Genomic DNA, 16574 nt, shown 5'->3' with positions numbered 1-16574 from the left:
GTGCCTGTCTGTGTTTCTTGAATACCTGAAGGTCTCCTCAGAGGCCTAGGGAGTGCACCCCCCAAAAAATAGCATTTTGAAGCTGCCCAGTGAGTAATGTCTGGCTGTGGGGGTCACCACCCAATAAGCTAAGCTCTCTGGCCTGCGGAGGCTCTGCTCTGCTGTGCCTTTGATCACTCTGAGGACTTCAAGGGAAATTTCTCCTGTGCCTGTCTGTGTTTCTTAAATACCTGAAGGTCTCCTCAGAGGCCTAGGGAGCGCACCCCCAAAAAGCTGCATTTTGAAGCTGCCCAGTGAGTAAAGTCTGGCTGTGGGGGTCACCATCCAATAAGCTGAGCATTTTGGCCTGTGGAGGCTCTGCCCTGCTATGCCTTTGATCACTCTGAGGACTTCAAGGGAAAGTTCTCCTGTGCCTGTCTGTGTTTCTTGAATACCTGAAGGTTTCCTCAGAGGCGTAGGGAGCACACTCCCAAAAAACTGTCAACTAGAGGCAGCAGAAGAAGCAAAGCTTCTTGGTCACGCACTCTTTCTAACAAATGAATCCCACCACAACACACAGGAAAAACCACACCACAAGCGTTACAATGGGGAAACCTCGCAGGCAAACACCATGCACAGAATGAAGACAGATGGGATGACCTAATAAATTCCAACCATCTGATTAACCTCTCAGATAAGGAACTTAAAGTTGCAATATGGAATATGTTTGTAGAACTCAAAGAAAGCATAGATCGATTTGAACAGAACACAAAGAAAGAAATCAGAAAACTTCAAACTGAAATAACAGATCTGAAAACACGGTAGCTAAACTGAAAACCTCAATGGATGGCCTCACCAGCAGAGTAACAGCAGCTGAGGAGAGAATTGGAGTACTGGAAGATGAGATGCAGAAAAACTCAACGCAGCAGAAGAACTTGGAAAAGAACCTTAAGACAAACAAACAGGCAATGGAAAAAGTACTCAAGGAATGCGAACAGATGAAAATAGAAGTCTTTGATAAACTCAACAAAAACAACATAAGAATCATTGGAGTCCCAGAGATCCAGGTAGGAGATCTCCAGGAAGAATCAATTGTCAAAGACATCATCAAAAAGATACTCCCAGAGTTAAAGACTACATGCAATCAAATCCTTCATTACCAAGAGTACCAACTAAAAGAGACCCAAAGAAAAACACCCCAAGACACATCCTCGTTACAATGACAAATCCCACAGATAGAGATAGAATACTGAAAGCAGCAAGATCAAAAAGGAAAATTACATTCAAAGGAGCATCCCTAAGACTTACAGCAGACATGTCACAAGAAACCCTCAAGGCCAGAAGACAGTGGTGGGATATTGTGACAAGACTGAATGAAATGAATGCCTCACCGAGAATACTGCACCCAGCCTGACTCACGTTCAAGTTTGAAGAAAGAATACATAGCTTCATGGATAAACAACAGCTCAGTAACTTTGCAGATGAAAAACCAGCCTTAATGGGAAAACTGACAGGTCTACTTTAAGACAAGAAAGACCAATAAACACAACAAACTTATCTACAAAGATGACATTAAATCCTATGACAATCATCTCCTTCAATGTCAATGGACTAAATTCACCAATTAAAAGACACAGAGTGGCAAAAAGGGTCAAAAAGATGAATTCAACCTTCTGCTGCCTACAGGAAACACATCTGAATAGTCAGAACAAACATAGACTCAAAATCAAAGGCTGGAGGAAAATTATCCAAGCAAACAACACCCTCAAAAAAGCTGGGGTGGCCATCTTAATATCTGATGACACCAACTTTATACTCAAAAAAGTGGTAAGTGACAAAGATGGACACTATGTACTAATCAAGTGATATGTGCAACAGGAAGAAATCAGACTATTAAACATATATGCACCCAATGAGAGACCAGCAAATTATCTAATACAGTTACTGACAAATCTGAAAGAAGAAATCAATAATAACACAATAATTGTGGGAGACCTCAACATGGCCCTATCAACACTTGATAGGTCAAACAGACTGAAACCCAACAAAAACATACTAGCCCTGAAAAGAGTAATGGAAGAAAGAGGACTAGTAGATATATATAGGACACTCCATCCCAAAAAACCTGGATACACATTCTTCTCCAATGTACATGGTTTATTCTCCAGGATAGACTACATGCTGACACATAAAACATGCCTCCATAAAATCAAGAGGATAGAAATCTTGTAGGCTACCTTTGCTGACCACAAGGCTCTGAAATTAGATGTGAACTACACAGCCACACAGAAGAAAAACTTTAACAATTGGAAATTAAACACCCTGCTACTGAACAACCAGTGGTTCTGAGATGAAATCAAAAAGGAAATCAAAACTTTCCTGGAAACAAATGATAATGAAGACACAAACTTCCAGAATCTATGGGACACAGCAAAAGCGGTCCTGAGAGGAAAATTTATAGCTCTACAAGCACACATCAGGAAGGAAGAAGAGGCATACCTGAATAACTTAATGATGCAGCTCAAAAAATTAGAAAATGACCAACAAAAGGAACCAAAAATAGGGAGACAGAAGGAAATAACAAAGCTGAAAGCAGAAATCAATGAAGTAGAAAACCAAAAAAAACAATCCGAAAGATCAGCGAAAGCAGAAGTTAGTTCTTTGAAAAAATAAACAAGATTGATAGACCATTGGCAAAACTCACAAAGAAAGAGAGAAATCTGATAACCTGTATTAGAAATGAAAAGGGGGAGATCACGACAGATACTGCAGAGATCCAAAGGGTAATCAGAGACTACTTTGAGAAACTTTATGCTACTAAACAAGAGAACCTAGAAGAAATGGAAAAATTCTTGGACACTTATAACCTTCCACATTTAAGTAAGGAGGATGTAGCATATCTAAACAGCCCCATCACTACTTAGGAAATTGAAACTGTAATCAAACATCTGCCCAAAAAGAAAAGCCCAGGCCAAGATGGATTTCCTAATGAATTTTTTCAAATCTTTCAAGAGGAGCTACTACCAATCCTAGCCAGGCTCTTCCATGAAATTAAAAAAATGGGAACACTCCCAAACAGCTTTTATGAAGCCAACATCACCTTGATACCAAAACCAGACAGATGCTGCCAAAAAAAGAAAATTACAGACCAATATCCCTGGTGAATGCAGATGCAAAGATCCTCAACAAAATCCTGGCAAATAGGATCCAATGCATCATCAAGAACATCATACACTATGACCAAGTAGGTTTCATCCCAGGAATGCAAGAACGGTTTAACATCCGTAAATCTATCAACATCATACACAACATCAATAACAAGAAAAATAAAAATCACATGATCATAGCAATAGACGCAGAGAAAGCATTTGATAAGGTCCAACACCCATTCTTCTTTTTTTAATTTTTAATTTTTAATTATGAGAACAAAGATGCAAAGAAAGAGGACAAGGTAAAGTTACAATGGAAGGACAATCACCCATAACATAATTCTCAGAAGTCCCCTTGCTGATATCTTAACTTTGAAATTTCAGCCAAAGAACATTAAGATAAATAAGACAGAATCCATGTACAATTACTTTGTCCCGCAACTCCCCAGATTGTAACACATTATAATATTTCTTAACAGAACACAAGGCAATCTAAAGCCATAAAACTTATGTAACTCCTTAAACATTACAGGCATAGTATTTTTTTTTACATTTCCATGTACATGCATATTAGCTTAAGTTGACCTCAAATTTTAAGTGGGTTCTTTTTAAGGATTAGAGTCCAAGGAACACAGTAAAATGGTGTTAGAGTGGCAATTGTTGTTTGCATAGGCCCACCAAAATATGAGGGACATGGAAAGGAATAACCTTGGCCTAAATACAAAGAGACCCTACCCCTGAAGTTTCCTGGCACAAGACCAACTCTAGGCTCCAGGCAAGCTAGATCGTCCAATCCAAGACATTGTCTGTAGTGCCAACACACTTTTATTTTTCACACAGTCTCTGTTGTTGGTATCATGTTTCTGTATTAAAGATCCTGGAATCTGCATATCCTACATTGAAGTCAGGATGTGGAGCGTCCTCTCCTTTCACCTCACAATCAAAGGGCAATGCAGGGAGCCCTGTCCTGTAAGCAGGTCGTTGTTGTTGTTGTTGTTAAGTCTTCTCAGTGTTAAGGGAAGTCTCTTCTGAACAGGTCGATGTCTGAGCAGTATAGGGTCTTCCGTGATAGAGGATTGCTTCCAGGTGATGTTATAGACCAGCCTGGATGTTTCGTGGATGGCTTCCCTGGTTCACATGGTGAATGGAAAATGCCCTTTCTTCTGAGGTCTGTGCCAGGTCGTTATGTCAATGTTCAGGGTGTAAGGTCCCTTTGCACTACAAGATTTGTGTGTTCCAATCTCTATTAGATAGGATCTTATTTGTACATATAGTATTTTCCCATTTTAATGTGCCTATGCAAAAAAGGAGCAATGCCACGTGGTGTTATTGGCGCATATGGCGGCCATAAGAACAAGTTCAATGATTCCCATGATATGGTTCAATCATAAGCATTAAAGCCAAAGTTCCTTGTTAAACAGCTCATAAAGAGAAGATAAAAAGTGGTTAGAATCGTCACTGTATAAGACAACATTTAGTAAGAATTATAGCTGTCAGAGAAAAAACACAAAATATTCTAAAGAAATACGTGTCCATTTTATGTCTCTTGAAACAGTTTGGGGTTGTTACACACAATGCACGGCTTTGGTGTGTGATTAGAATTGTGAACTTGGAGTGGATTCCTCAGGAAAACTGGAAAATGAGCTCCCATATAATCTAGCTATATGACTCCTAGGAACACAAAATACGAGAATGCCCTCTGCATGCCTAAATTCATTGCAGCTCTATTTACAATAGACAGAACTGGAAACAGCCCTGATGCCCGACAACAAATGAATGGCTAAAGAAACTGTGGTACATATACACAATGGAATTCTATGCAGCTGTCAGTCAAAATGAAGTCATGATATTTTCTTATACGTGGATGGACTTGGAAACTATTATGCAGTGAAATGAGTCAGAGGGAGAGAAATAGACACAGAGTAGTCTCACTCTATTGTGGAATTAAAAAAATAAAAGATAGCATGCTAATAATATAATAATATATTTAGTATGTTAAAAAATGAAGGATAGTATGCTAATAATACTCAGAGACAATAGTGTTCAGCCCATTATATGAAACTTACACAAAGATTGGTGAGTGCAGTTAGAGAAATAACTACACCAACATTTATCATCATAATGGTAGTGAGATAAATAGAATTCCTGTCTCAAAGACCGGTAGGGGGCTGGGGGAGGAGGGAGATGGAGGCATTGGTGGTGGGAAGGTTGCACTAGTGAAGGGAGTGTACTTTTTTTATGACTTAAACCCAACTACAAACGTGTCTTCAATCATGATGCTTAAATATTTTAATAAAAAATAAATAAATAAGATCTTAAAAAATAATAAAAGAAATAAAATGCATGAGAAAACCAGAAGAGAAGACCCAAAATGAGTAAAAAAATTCTTTATTTGGGGGGGCTGGAGCGATAGCACAGAGGGTAGGGCATTTGCCTTGCACACAGGCTGAAGTAGTCCAGGAATTCAAAGCACTATTACCAATACTGCTGCTTTTGTGGGGCATGCTCTCAGTTACCAGGCCTCAGAAAGTGAATGTGGAGGGAAGGAAGCCCCAATGGCATCAGCTTATCTTGACCAGGCCACGTGTCACAAATGCAGTGTTCCCAGGGTCCCCAATTGGCTTTGTTGTCTGAACCATCGCTTTGTGATTCCATCTTCTCTTCCTGGGTCATGGATTTCTGAAGAGAAGAGCATCAGCCCTTCAGGGAAGATAGGAGGATAAGAGAAGCTGGTGAGAAGTAAAAGGAAGAAGGCAAGAATAAGGAAGGATTTGAGGATTGGAGGTTGAGCAGAATTGACTCCCTGACCTGAATATATTAACACTTTTCTTGAGATGTAGAATAAATTAATAGCAGAACATAATTCTATTCTGGCTGAAAAGACTGAAAAATATGGCAAGCCCAGAAAAGTGACTCTCCCAAATGGGAAGCAGATCGATGCAGAATCCTGGAAAATTATCCCATATCAAATTTCTTGTGGAATTAGTCAAAACCTGATTGATAACACCGAAATTGCTAAAGTGAATAAAGTTGTTTGGGACCTTGACCACTCTTTGGAGGAAGATAGTACCTTGGAACTTCTCAAGTTTGAAGACAAGGGAGCTCAAACAGTATATTAGCATTCAAGTGCTCATATAATGGGTGAAGTGATGGAAAGAGTATATGGTGGGTGCTTGTATTATGGTCACTAATAGAAAGTGGATTCTATTATGACATGTACCTTGAAGAAGAATATGTGCCCAGCAATGATTTCTCTTCTTTGGAGACTTTATGGAAAAGAATCATTAAAAAGGAACAAGGTTTTGAAGTCTTTCAAAAAGTTACAAAAGTACCTCTGTTGGAAATGTTTAAGTATAACAAATTCAAATGACGGGTACTGAATGAGAGTGAATACTCCAACTACCACATCTATAGGTATGGCCTCCTGAGAGGTCTCTTACAGATCTTAGACATGGTCCACATGTCAGAAACACTGGCAAAATTGAAATTTTAAAGATACACAAAAATTCCTTCATGTAGTAGGAAGGCATATGGACATTGAGACACTCCAGAGGAAAGACTAGCCCAATAAGATCTATAGAAATATGGGAGGAATATACTTCTCTTCAGTTATTAAATTTCATCAGCCAGCTTTGTTAACTCACCTTCTTTGGAATATATGTTATTAAATTGCTCAACTCTACATTTATTTGACCCCAAGCAAATCTTTTCTCCCACAGAGTTATTTTGTTTGCCTCATTCCACAGAAATCCTATTTGATCTTGTATTTAAGTAATAAATATATTCATTCTATATTATTTTCATAGTGATGTAGTAGATGGTGTTTGAACCCAATTTAAATGTGTCTTTAGCCAAGAGACTTAATATCTAAGACCTAGTTTTAGCTTAACCCATTCTGGAATAACTGAGATAATTTTTAGATAATTTTAAAATATTCAGAAATGCTTTTTAATAAGCTGAATAGGGTTGTACTATTTTAATATTTTTGCCTAACTACTCTCTAAATTATCTTTTCAGGAGCCAAATTTAGAAAGTATGTTGGCCACTCTGCACACGTCACAAATGTTCGCTGGTCCCATGACTTCCAGTGGGTTTTAAGCACAGGTGGGGCTGACCACTCAGTTTTCCAGTGGAGATTTATTCCAGAAGGTGTCAGCAATGGCCTGCTGGATACTACACCTCAGGGTAAAACAAGTTAAAATGTTTTAGCAGTTTTACATACAATATGTCAAGGAATAGTCTAGCAACTCTTTTGGAAATAGAGTTAAGACAATTTTGAAAACTACATTTCTACAATTTTAAAATAAAAAATCCTTTTGAGACTAATATGGTAATTTCATTAAAAAACATTTACTTAAACCAAAGACAAATTGAAGATCTAAGGTTTATATAAAGAATTAAGTTAATTAATTTGAAGATGTAAAAACATATGTCAGACTCCTTACTATGATTGTGGGCGTAGTAAGTTTGCTCTATCCAGCTGGCATGTGATTGCATAACCTTAAGTGTAGCTTTTACCTCTAAACTGTGCCTCAAAGAATGGTCCTCATTGAGAACTGTTATGTTCCAGTTCAAAGGACCTTTGAATTTACTGTGTTGGCAGCAGGAATAGTTAAGTAATGATAAACTGTGAGAAAATGTTGTTTTAGGGAAGAGTCTATAGTGGTTTTGACCATGGAAAGTGCTAACTCTTGGGAGAGTTAAAGAGAATCTTTACTGAACTACATGGATTGCATACCTATTTCTCCAGCTTTATTAAAACCATTAGTTTATTTCAACCTCTTCAAAGCAATAATTAAAGCCCAATGATCTGTCACCTAACAGAAGTGGAAATGAAATGTTTTCTGGAAAGGGAAGTTGTCTTTGATAGTGTTCCTAATAGGAATGAGAATTGTACTAAACTTAAGAAGAAAGAAAAATAAAAGGAAAGGAAAAAATTTGAAAGTAATATTTGATGTTGATTTTTTTTTTACTAACTTTGGTAATTTAGAAAAATGAATGTATAGGCTGAAGCAATAGCACAGAGATAGGGCATTTGCCTTGCATGCAGCTGACCCCAGACAGACCCGAGTTTGATTCCTGTTATCCCATGTGATCCCCCAAGCCTGCTGGGCAATTTCTGAGTGCAGAGCCAAGAGTAACTTCTGAGCGCCACCAGGTGTAGCCAAAAACCAAAACAAAAAAGAAAATACTTTATTTTTATCTTATTTGTTTTTATTTACATATTTTGGTTTTGCTGTCAGACAACTATACTCAGGACTCACTCCTGGCTCTGCATTTAGGTATTGTTACTAACAGGGCTAGGTACCATATGAGTGCTGAGGATCACACCTTGGTTGATCACATAGAAGGCAAATGTTTAGTTATTTTGGATCTTGGAATTTTTGCTTCTTTCTCATGGATTATGTTTCTACAGATGGTGGTACTGATTCTTACAGTGAAGAATCTGATTCAGACTTGTCAGATGTGCCAGAGCTTGACTCTGATATTGAACAAGAAACTCAGATCAATTATGATCGCCAGGTCAGTAAGCAGAGAGCAAGGTGAATGCTCCCTGATAACTCCAAATTATGATTTGTATATTGCAGTAGAACTGGCTAGTATTACAAATAATAAAATTATTATTTATTATATTAGATAAAGTTTTAAATATTAAAGAAGGAAAGTTATTATAAGGAAAAATTTCTATTCTTTAAATACATTTAAAAAGCCATGACCATTTACTCATTTTTTAATATGGAAAGTAGAAGCAAATTGTTAAAACTAAGTTAATGGCAGTTGGGGTTTCACAACCACCCAGAACCCAAAATTTAAAAATATTTTCTGCAGAAAATGTGCAGATATACTAAAGGATCTGTAATTTTCTCAATAGATCTTTTAAACATGCATTTTCTTTAGAGAATGAATAGCCTCAGTTTTCCTAGATTATCTCAACTTTTGGAGGCCATTATCTATTTAATCAAAGTAAAAGCTCAAATAAGATGTGCATCTTACATTTCTCCAGTGAGAAATCATCTCTAGCTAGAATGAAAAATTACACCCAAATTGTCTTATTTTTTGGAAAGTAGACTTTTTGTTTTAACACAAAACAGTATTAAGAGAGTAATCCTAGCACATGTGCTCTCTGAAAAATGTGTTACTACTGTGCATGTGTTGTCTGAGCACATGTTGTTTACATCTCCTCTCCTGACATGTGTACTTTCATACTTTCCCATTTAATGTCTGATGTGTGCTAGAGCTCTCTCTACCTTTAGAAAGCCTGTATTCTTTCTTAAGCAAGGTAGTCTTTCTTTCCCTCTTCTTCCTCAGAATTTCTAAATAAACCCAGTTTTCACTTTAAAGAAAAAAATAAAGAGAGTAATATTTCAGGTTTTTGGCACACAGTTCCTTTCATTGATCATAGCTTTAGAGGCTTCTTTTAACAAAGGCATATGAAGCAGATCTTAGACACGAACTTGGAGTGAATAAGATTTTAGATTTCTGACACAGCAACTGTGACTTTATTGTGCATAAATACACTTAAGCCTATGGCAGCTGTCATCTATTGAATATTCCTGTGGGATAAGATCCAATTCATCACATACACTAAATTCAACTCCCTTTTAACTGGAGGGTTTAAGCCATTTGCCCATATTCATGATGCCTGGAGCCTTAGGGTAAGAATGAGAATATGGGCTTGTTTTCACATGATACACATTTTAGGTGTTACTTGGATTAGCCTCTGAGTAAGTACTGAATTACTGCTTTCAGATCATTTCTTTGTCAGTCAGCAGTAATCACTTTTTAGCTTAATGTTTAACCAGTTAGATTGGTGCAAAGCAGCCTAATTTATGGTTAGATCGATCTCTAGCCAGTTTGACTATATTGATACCATGTTTTAAATGCAATAAAATGACTAAAGATGGATTTCAAAGTAATTCATTAATTGGAAATATAAAAAAATACAAATAATATTACTCTGATATCAAGGAAAAATGAAAAATAAAAGAATGAACACGAAAGTTAGAAACAAGGAAAGCATCCTTTGGGCATTCTAATAAAATGATAGTGAAAGAATAAAGTTATGTCTTAAAAATCTACACCAAGAATTATATATTCTAGAAAACATTTACTTTTCAAAGCTTTAACTCTTATAATTTGACTTACATTTACAATGCCCTTGATTTATTCTTCACATAGATTTAAATTATGTTCTGCAGATGGGAATTTGAGGTCGACAGAGATGAGAATTGTTTGAATAAGCATAGAAATGCCAACACTATACTAATTGCTCTAAGGTACTTAGGTGAGCAGGTGAAAACATCCTGAATTCAGATTAAAAAATTGTTTTAAAATTTGTTATAATACCATGATCTACCAAATTGTTCACAATGTAGTTGTTTCAGGCATTCAATGTTATAACTACAATCCCACCACCAGTGGGACTTTCCCTTCACCAGTGTCCTCAGATTAACTCTTAATCATCTTTAGTTTTTAATAGCTGGCTTTAACAGTTGTAATAGGCAAAATAGTTATGAGATATCTTTTGGCTTCCTTTAAATATTTTTATCGGTCAAATCCTTAACGAAGACTTAGTTATAAAAACCTATCATGCTATTTTTTATCAAATGAAAATTTCCCTTTATGAATAGAAGTTATTAATTGTGTTTCATTTTCAGTGTATTAAATGTATATTTCCTGGTTGCAATATATTATATAGTCAAATATTGATTTTAAATGTAATTTTAAGTAAAATTATAGTTTCTCAGTCAGCAGCACAGTAGACCAAGAACTTTAAATATCAGTCACTGTCAAGAAGCATGAGGATATGAGAAGAAAATAATTCCAAAGAATGATTGCCATTTTTCATGAACTCTATATTTTTCAAAATCCAAGTCACTAATATTTGCTTGACTTGTTCTTTATATGACTGAAACCCAACTACAATCATGTTTGTAATCAAATTGTATAAAGACATTAATACAGAAAGAATAAAAAGAAATATAACAATATTTAAAATATTTTATTAATAGTATTTAATATTTATTACTATGAATAAATTATTCATAATTTATTTAAAAAAACTAATACCTTCTGAAGCAAATTATGTTAAAAACTATAATGGAGGGGAGGGGCCGAAAAAAACTATAATGGAAAATTAAGGAAAATTATATAAATAGCAGTTAGTAAGATATTATATATTAATTTGTTCATTAGGATAAAGTAAATTTGACATAATATTTTCACTTTTGTTTATTTCTGTTTTCTTTTTAAAAAATAAGCTCTTGGACCAGAGCAGTCGCACAGTGGGTAGGGTATTTGCCTTGCATACATCCAGCTGGATTTGATCCCCAGCATCCCATATGGTACCCAGAGTCTGCCAGGAGTAATATCTGAGCATAGAACAAGGAGTAAACCCTGAATGCCACTGCATGTGCTCCAAACTCTTCCCCTATCAATCATCTCTTTGCTTTGTTATGTTTTATAATTTAAGTTTTATTGAGCTATTATAGTTTACAATAATGTTAAAGTCATTCTTTTATGGTTACAGTGACAAGTATGCCAACACTTCTGCCTTGCTATGTTTTAAAATTATTTTTGCTTTAAGCTATATTGTTCTCTTCTTCTTACTGATCTTGGAATTATTTTTCTAGTTCTCTAAGATGTAATGTTCAAAATATTTCTCTTAATGAGTATGTTTATAGCTAAAAAATATTCTTTCCTCATAGGAATGCTTTTGCTGTGTCTCATATATTTGGGTATGTTATGTTTCTAATTTCATTGTTTGAAGATATTTTTTAATTTCCCCCTTAATTTCATCTTCAGTAATTTGTGGGATTCTCCTCCATTATTACTTACTTTAGAGCCATAATGTTCAGAAAATATATTCTGTATGATTTTTATCTTCTTGCATTGTTGACACTTTGTGGCCTAACATGATTTCTACTGAAAAAGGTTCTGTGTGCACTTCTGAAGAATGTATGTTCAGCAGCTGTTTGGTGGAATGTTCTGTATATGTCTGCTGGGTCATTTGGCTTACACAGTTACTTAAATTTGCATTTCATTGACGCTCTGGATGACCTATTCATTATCATGAATTAAAGTTTTATAGCCCCAACTGTTTTTGTATTGTATTTTTCCTTTGTTATGTGATTATTTAGGTACTTTGATATAGCTTGCATTTACATTTACAACGGCTATATTTTATGTTAGATCTTAATGTATTTGATTTATTTTTTTGTCTTGTTTTTGTGGAGGGCTACTCCTGGTGACACTCAGGAGTTACCCCTGGCTCTGTGCTCAGAAATCTCTCCTAGTAGGCTCAGGTAACTATGTAGTATGCCAGGATTGAACTTGGGTCCATCCTAGGTTGGCCACATGTAAGGCAAACACCCTACTGTTGTGCTATCACTCCGACCCTGTATTTGAAACCTAAAGAGACTAAGCTAAACATTTCTGTCATGCTTTAAGGTTTACAAAGAAGATCTACCTCAGCTAAAGCAACAAAGTAAAGAGCAAAACCATGCAGTGCCCTTCCTCAAACGAGAAAAGGCTCCCGAGGACAGCTTGAAACTCCAGTTCATACACGGGTGGGTGACCTGTCACTAGTCTTGTCACTATGCTAAGTAGGGCCACTCTCACAGTTGCCTCACTTCACACTGATTCTTCTTTCTAGTTTGTACTTACCTGTGGTTAATATCTTAGTCATGATTCATGATCAGTAGATGTTCTGTGGCCATTATAATGGGCAGGTCAGATTTTTCATATTCCCAAAAGTCATGTATCACTGCAGCTCATTGCTATTTAATCTTTCTCTCTACCATTTTTATTTCCTTCACTCCATATATCCTTGCTCTATTTTGTTGTTAGCATCTAGTGTGTTTTCTTCAAACATTTCTTCTCATATATGCCTGAAATAATTTTTAATTTTTAATTATATAAAGTTCTCTTTAAATTAGCATCTAAACTTTTCCAACGTAAATTTAAATTATTGTTAAAACTACGCTATTCAGTGTTTTATAAATGTATCATTTATTAAGTGGATCCAAGATCTAATTAAGTGACATAGATATTTGATTCTTGAAATAAAAACATGTTATAGAACAAATGCTTCTATAACAATGCGAAACTTGATATTCATATCTCTTGTTGTACTCACATTGTTTTTTGTTTTTTTGGTTGTTTTTTTTTTTTTTTTTTTTTTTTGGTTTCTCAGGTCATACCTGTTTGATGCTCAGGGGTTATTCCTGGCTAAGTGCTCAGAAATTGCCCCTGGCTTGGGGGGACCATATGGAACGCCAGGGGATTGAACCGCAGTCCTGCCTTGGCTAGCGCTTGCAAGGCAGATACCTTACCTCTAGCACCACCTCGCTGGCCCCGTACTCACATTGTTATACTATTTATTTCATCTGTTTAGTTTGTTGCAATTATTAAATTCCTGGCAGTCTTTTTGCTAACATTAAACCATGCAATCTTTGTTATTATTTAAGATCTTTTAAGATCACCAAGTCATATCTTCTTCATGAAAAAGCACTGTTTACAAATTCAGTAAATAGAAGATCCTATACGGTACTGAAGAGATAGTACAGCAGTTAGCACAGTTGCCTTGCACACAGCAGAACTAGATTTGATTCCAAGAACCCTATATGATCCCTGAGCGATCCCCTGAGTACAGAGTCAGGAGTAATCCCTGAACATAGCCAGATGTGGCTAAATAAATAAACTTAAGTCCATATAGCCACAAGACTCAGCTTTTTGCCATCCACTGATGTATCTACTTGTTATCCAACCATTTGAAATATGGCTAGTTTGAATTGAGATGTGCTATATGTTAACACACCAGATTTTGAATACTTTTTAGGAAAAAGGTAAAATTATAAAAATATTTCAGTTATATTGGATTAAAGGTTCTTAAAATAATTTTTTTTAGTTTAGTTTTGTTTTGGGGCCACACTTGACAATGTTCCTGGCTCTGTGTTTAGGAGACAGTGGTGCTGAAAATTGAACCAAGGCCATATACAAGGCAAGGAAATTACTCTCTGTATTATCTTTCTGGCCCTAGTTTCAACCTTTAATAATTGTAATTAATAAACCTGGTTTACATGAGTATGGTTTGTGTTTGTTTGTTTTTGGTTTTTGGATCACACCTGGCAGCACTCAGGGGTTACTCCTGGCTCTATGCTCAGAAATCACTCCTGGAAGGCTCAGGGGACCATATGGGATGGCAGGATTTGAATCACATTCCTTCAGCATGCAAGGCAAACACCCTACCTCCATGCTATCTTTCTGGCCTGAGTATTTTTTTTTATAATGGCAATACTACTTAATTCTTTAAACTTAGTATAAGTCATGGAGAGAATACAGGGGTTAATGTGCTTGTCTTCTTGCATCTGATTCTGGTTTTATCCTGCTACCACATTGTTCCACTGTATCATTAGCTATGGTTCAATTCCATCCTCACTCTAAAAATAAGAATAGTTTTCTCCTGAGTTATTAAAAGGATTAAAAGTATATATATTTTTTCTGGCCAGAGCGGTGGCACAAGCAGTAGGGCATTTGTCTCGCATGCACTAACCTAGGACAGACCGCATTTCAATCCCTCAGCATCCCATATGGTCCCCCAAGTCAAGGGCAATTTCTGAGTGCAGAGCCAGGAGTACCCCCTGAGCATCACCATGTGCTCCCCCCCAAAAAAAACAAAAACAAACTAACAAAAAGTTTATTGTATGATTTTGTTCTGTTATATAAAAGTAGTCTAAATATCTGGAGATAATACAGTGGGTAAGATTCTTGTTTTGCATGCAGTTGACCCAATTTAAGTCCCTGGCATCTCATATGGTTCCCCATGGCCCCATAAAGATTGATCACTGGGCACAGAGCCACTTTTTGTTTCTTTGTTTGTTTTTGGGTTACAACTGGCAATGCTCAGGGGTTACTCCTGGCTCTACACTCAGAAATCGCTCCTGGCAGACTCAGGGGACCATATGGGATGCCAAGATTTGAACCATCGTCCTTCTGCATGCAAGACAAATGAACTACCTCCATGCTATCTCTCTGGCCCCACAGAGCCACTTTTAAACACTGCTAAACACTGCTGGGTATGGCCCTCAAACAAGCAAAACTTTGTTCAATGGCATATCAACTAATAACTCATAAAGCATTTTATTTTGTAAAAAACAAGGCATTGGAAATTATTTAAATTATAATTTCTTTCAATTATTTATCAATTTCAGTATCAACACTTATATTTTGAAATATTCCTTTATTTTGGCATCCCTGGAAGATTCAACTAATACATCAGACTAAGACTTAGGATAGACTAGAGAAATGACATCCTTAAGTGAGAGAAAGGTGGTTATGAAAGAAAAGTTGAAAAAAAATCCTCTTCTTCAGAACAGGTGTGTTTTCACATGATCTTTTATAAGAGATAACATAAAGTACTCGAGGGTCTATAAATCTTAAATTTTTCACACCCATTTGCTTCAGTACTCATTTACTCAAATTCATCGCTTGCCATCAGAGTTCCTCATGCCACAATTGAAGAATACTGTCCTGGGAAGTAATACAGAAATAAGAAATTCTACTTGGTATTACATCAAAATGTTGACTTTACCTCCAGAAAGTTCCTACTTATTTTATTCTTTGTTTATTCAACTACTGTTTCTTGGGCCTATGCTTCAGTTATAGAGGCTATGACTGTAGAAACAATCTGTTCTACACACAAACTGGAGAAGTTGTCTACCACATTGCTGCAGTTGCTGTTGTGTACAACAGGCAGCAACACTCCCAGAGGCTGTACCTGGGACATGATGATGATATTCTCAGCTTGACCATCCATCCAGTGAAGGACTACGTGGCTACTGGGCAGGTATGTATTATTCATTTAAGATCAGTACTTAACCAAAGATAAATGATTTAATATTTAGTCAGAACTAACTATAAATTGAAGAAATTCTTGGTAGAAATAATTATGAAGCAGGAAGCTGAAAATATAGTGAATTCTGGATCATTTTATGATGATTAGAGTATCAAACAATTTAGATTAGCACATTCTCTTAACAAAATAAGATCCACAAATAGGGTTCACTAGAACTAAATTAATAATATTAGCACATTTTTCTCATCACTACATTTTCTTTTATTAGTATATCACTGTTATTCAATAAATATTTATTTGATGAGCCATCTTTTAATATTAGCACAAATTTTAGATTATAGTTTTGTAAAATATAAAGCCACGTGAATATTGATTAATTTATCATTTTAATTTTAACCTGAAAAGAACCCCAGATTTTATTAAGCAATTCGGAATCCCTAAATTTTGGATTAATGCTAAAACATTAAACAGCTGAAATGCTCTTTAGTTCTGTAAAGTTTCTGAGCTATTGTTTATCCATGAAGCTGCATATCTTTCTTTTGAACTTGAATGAGAGTTTAGTTGGATAAAGTATTCCTGGGGAGGCATTA

The 16574-nt window shown here is 36.0% G+C and overlaps 1 protein-coding gene across 1 annotated transcript in view; it reads left to right on the top strand.

The window, feature by feature from the left end:
* Positions 1 to 16574, top strand: part of EML6 (EMAP like 6) — a 358600-nt gene that overhangs the window by 210719 nt on the left and 131307 nt on the right. Inside the window, exons 11-14 of the mRNA XM_049784798.1 lie at positions 7146 to 7313; positions 8545 to 8651; positions 12579 to 12697; positions 15789 to 15975. Coding sequence (XP_049640755.1) covers positions 7146 to 7313; positions 8545 to 8651; positions 12579 to 12697; positions 15789 to 15975 — 581 coding nt within the window. The remainder of the gene's footprint in view (positions 1 to 7145; positions 7314 to 8544; positions 8652 to 12578; positions 12698 to 15788; positions 15976 to 16574) is intronic.

This window comes from Suncus etruscus, chromosome 12 (assembly GCF_024139225.1).
Source record: "Suncus etruscus isolate mSunEtr1 chromosome 12, mSunEtr1.pri.cur, whole genome shotgun sequence".
Lineage (NCBI taxonomy): Eukaryota > Metazoa > Chordata > Mammalia > Eulipotyphla > Soricidae > Suncus > Suncus etruscus.
Note: the sequence above shows the minus strand (reverse complement) of the source record. Positions and strands in the feature narration are given on the sequence as shown.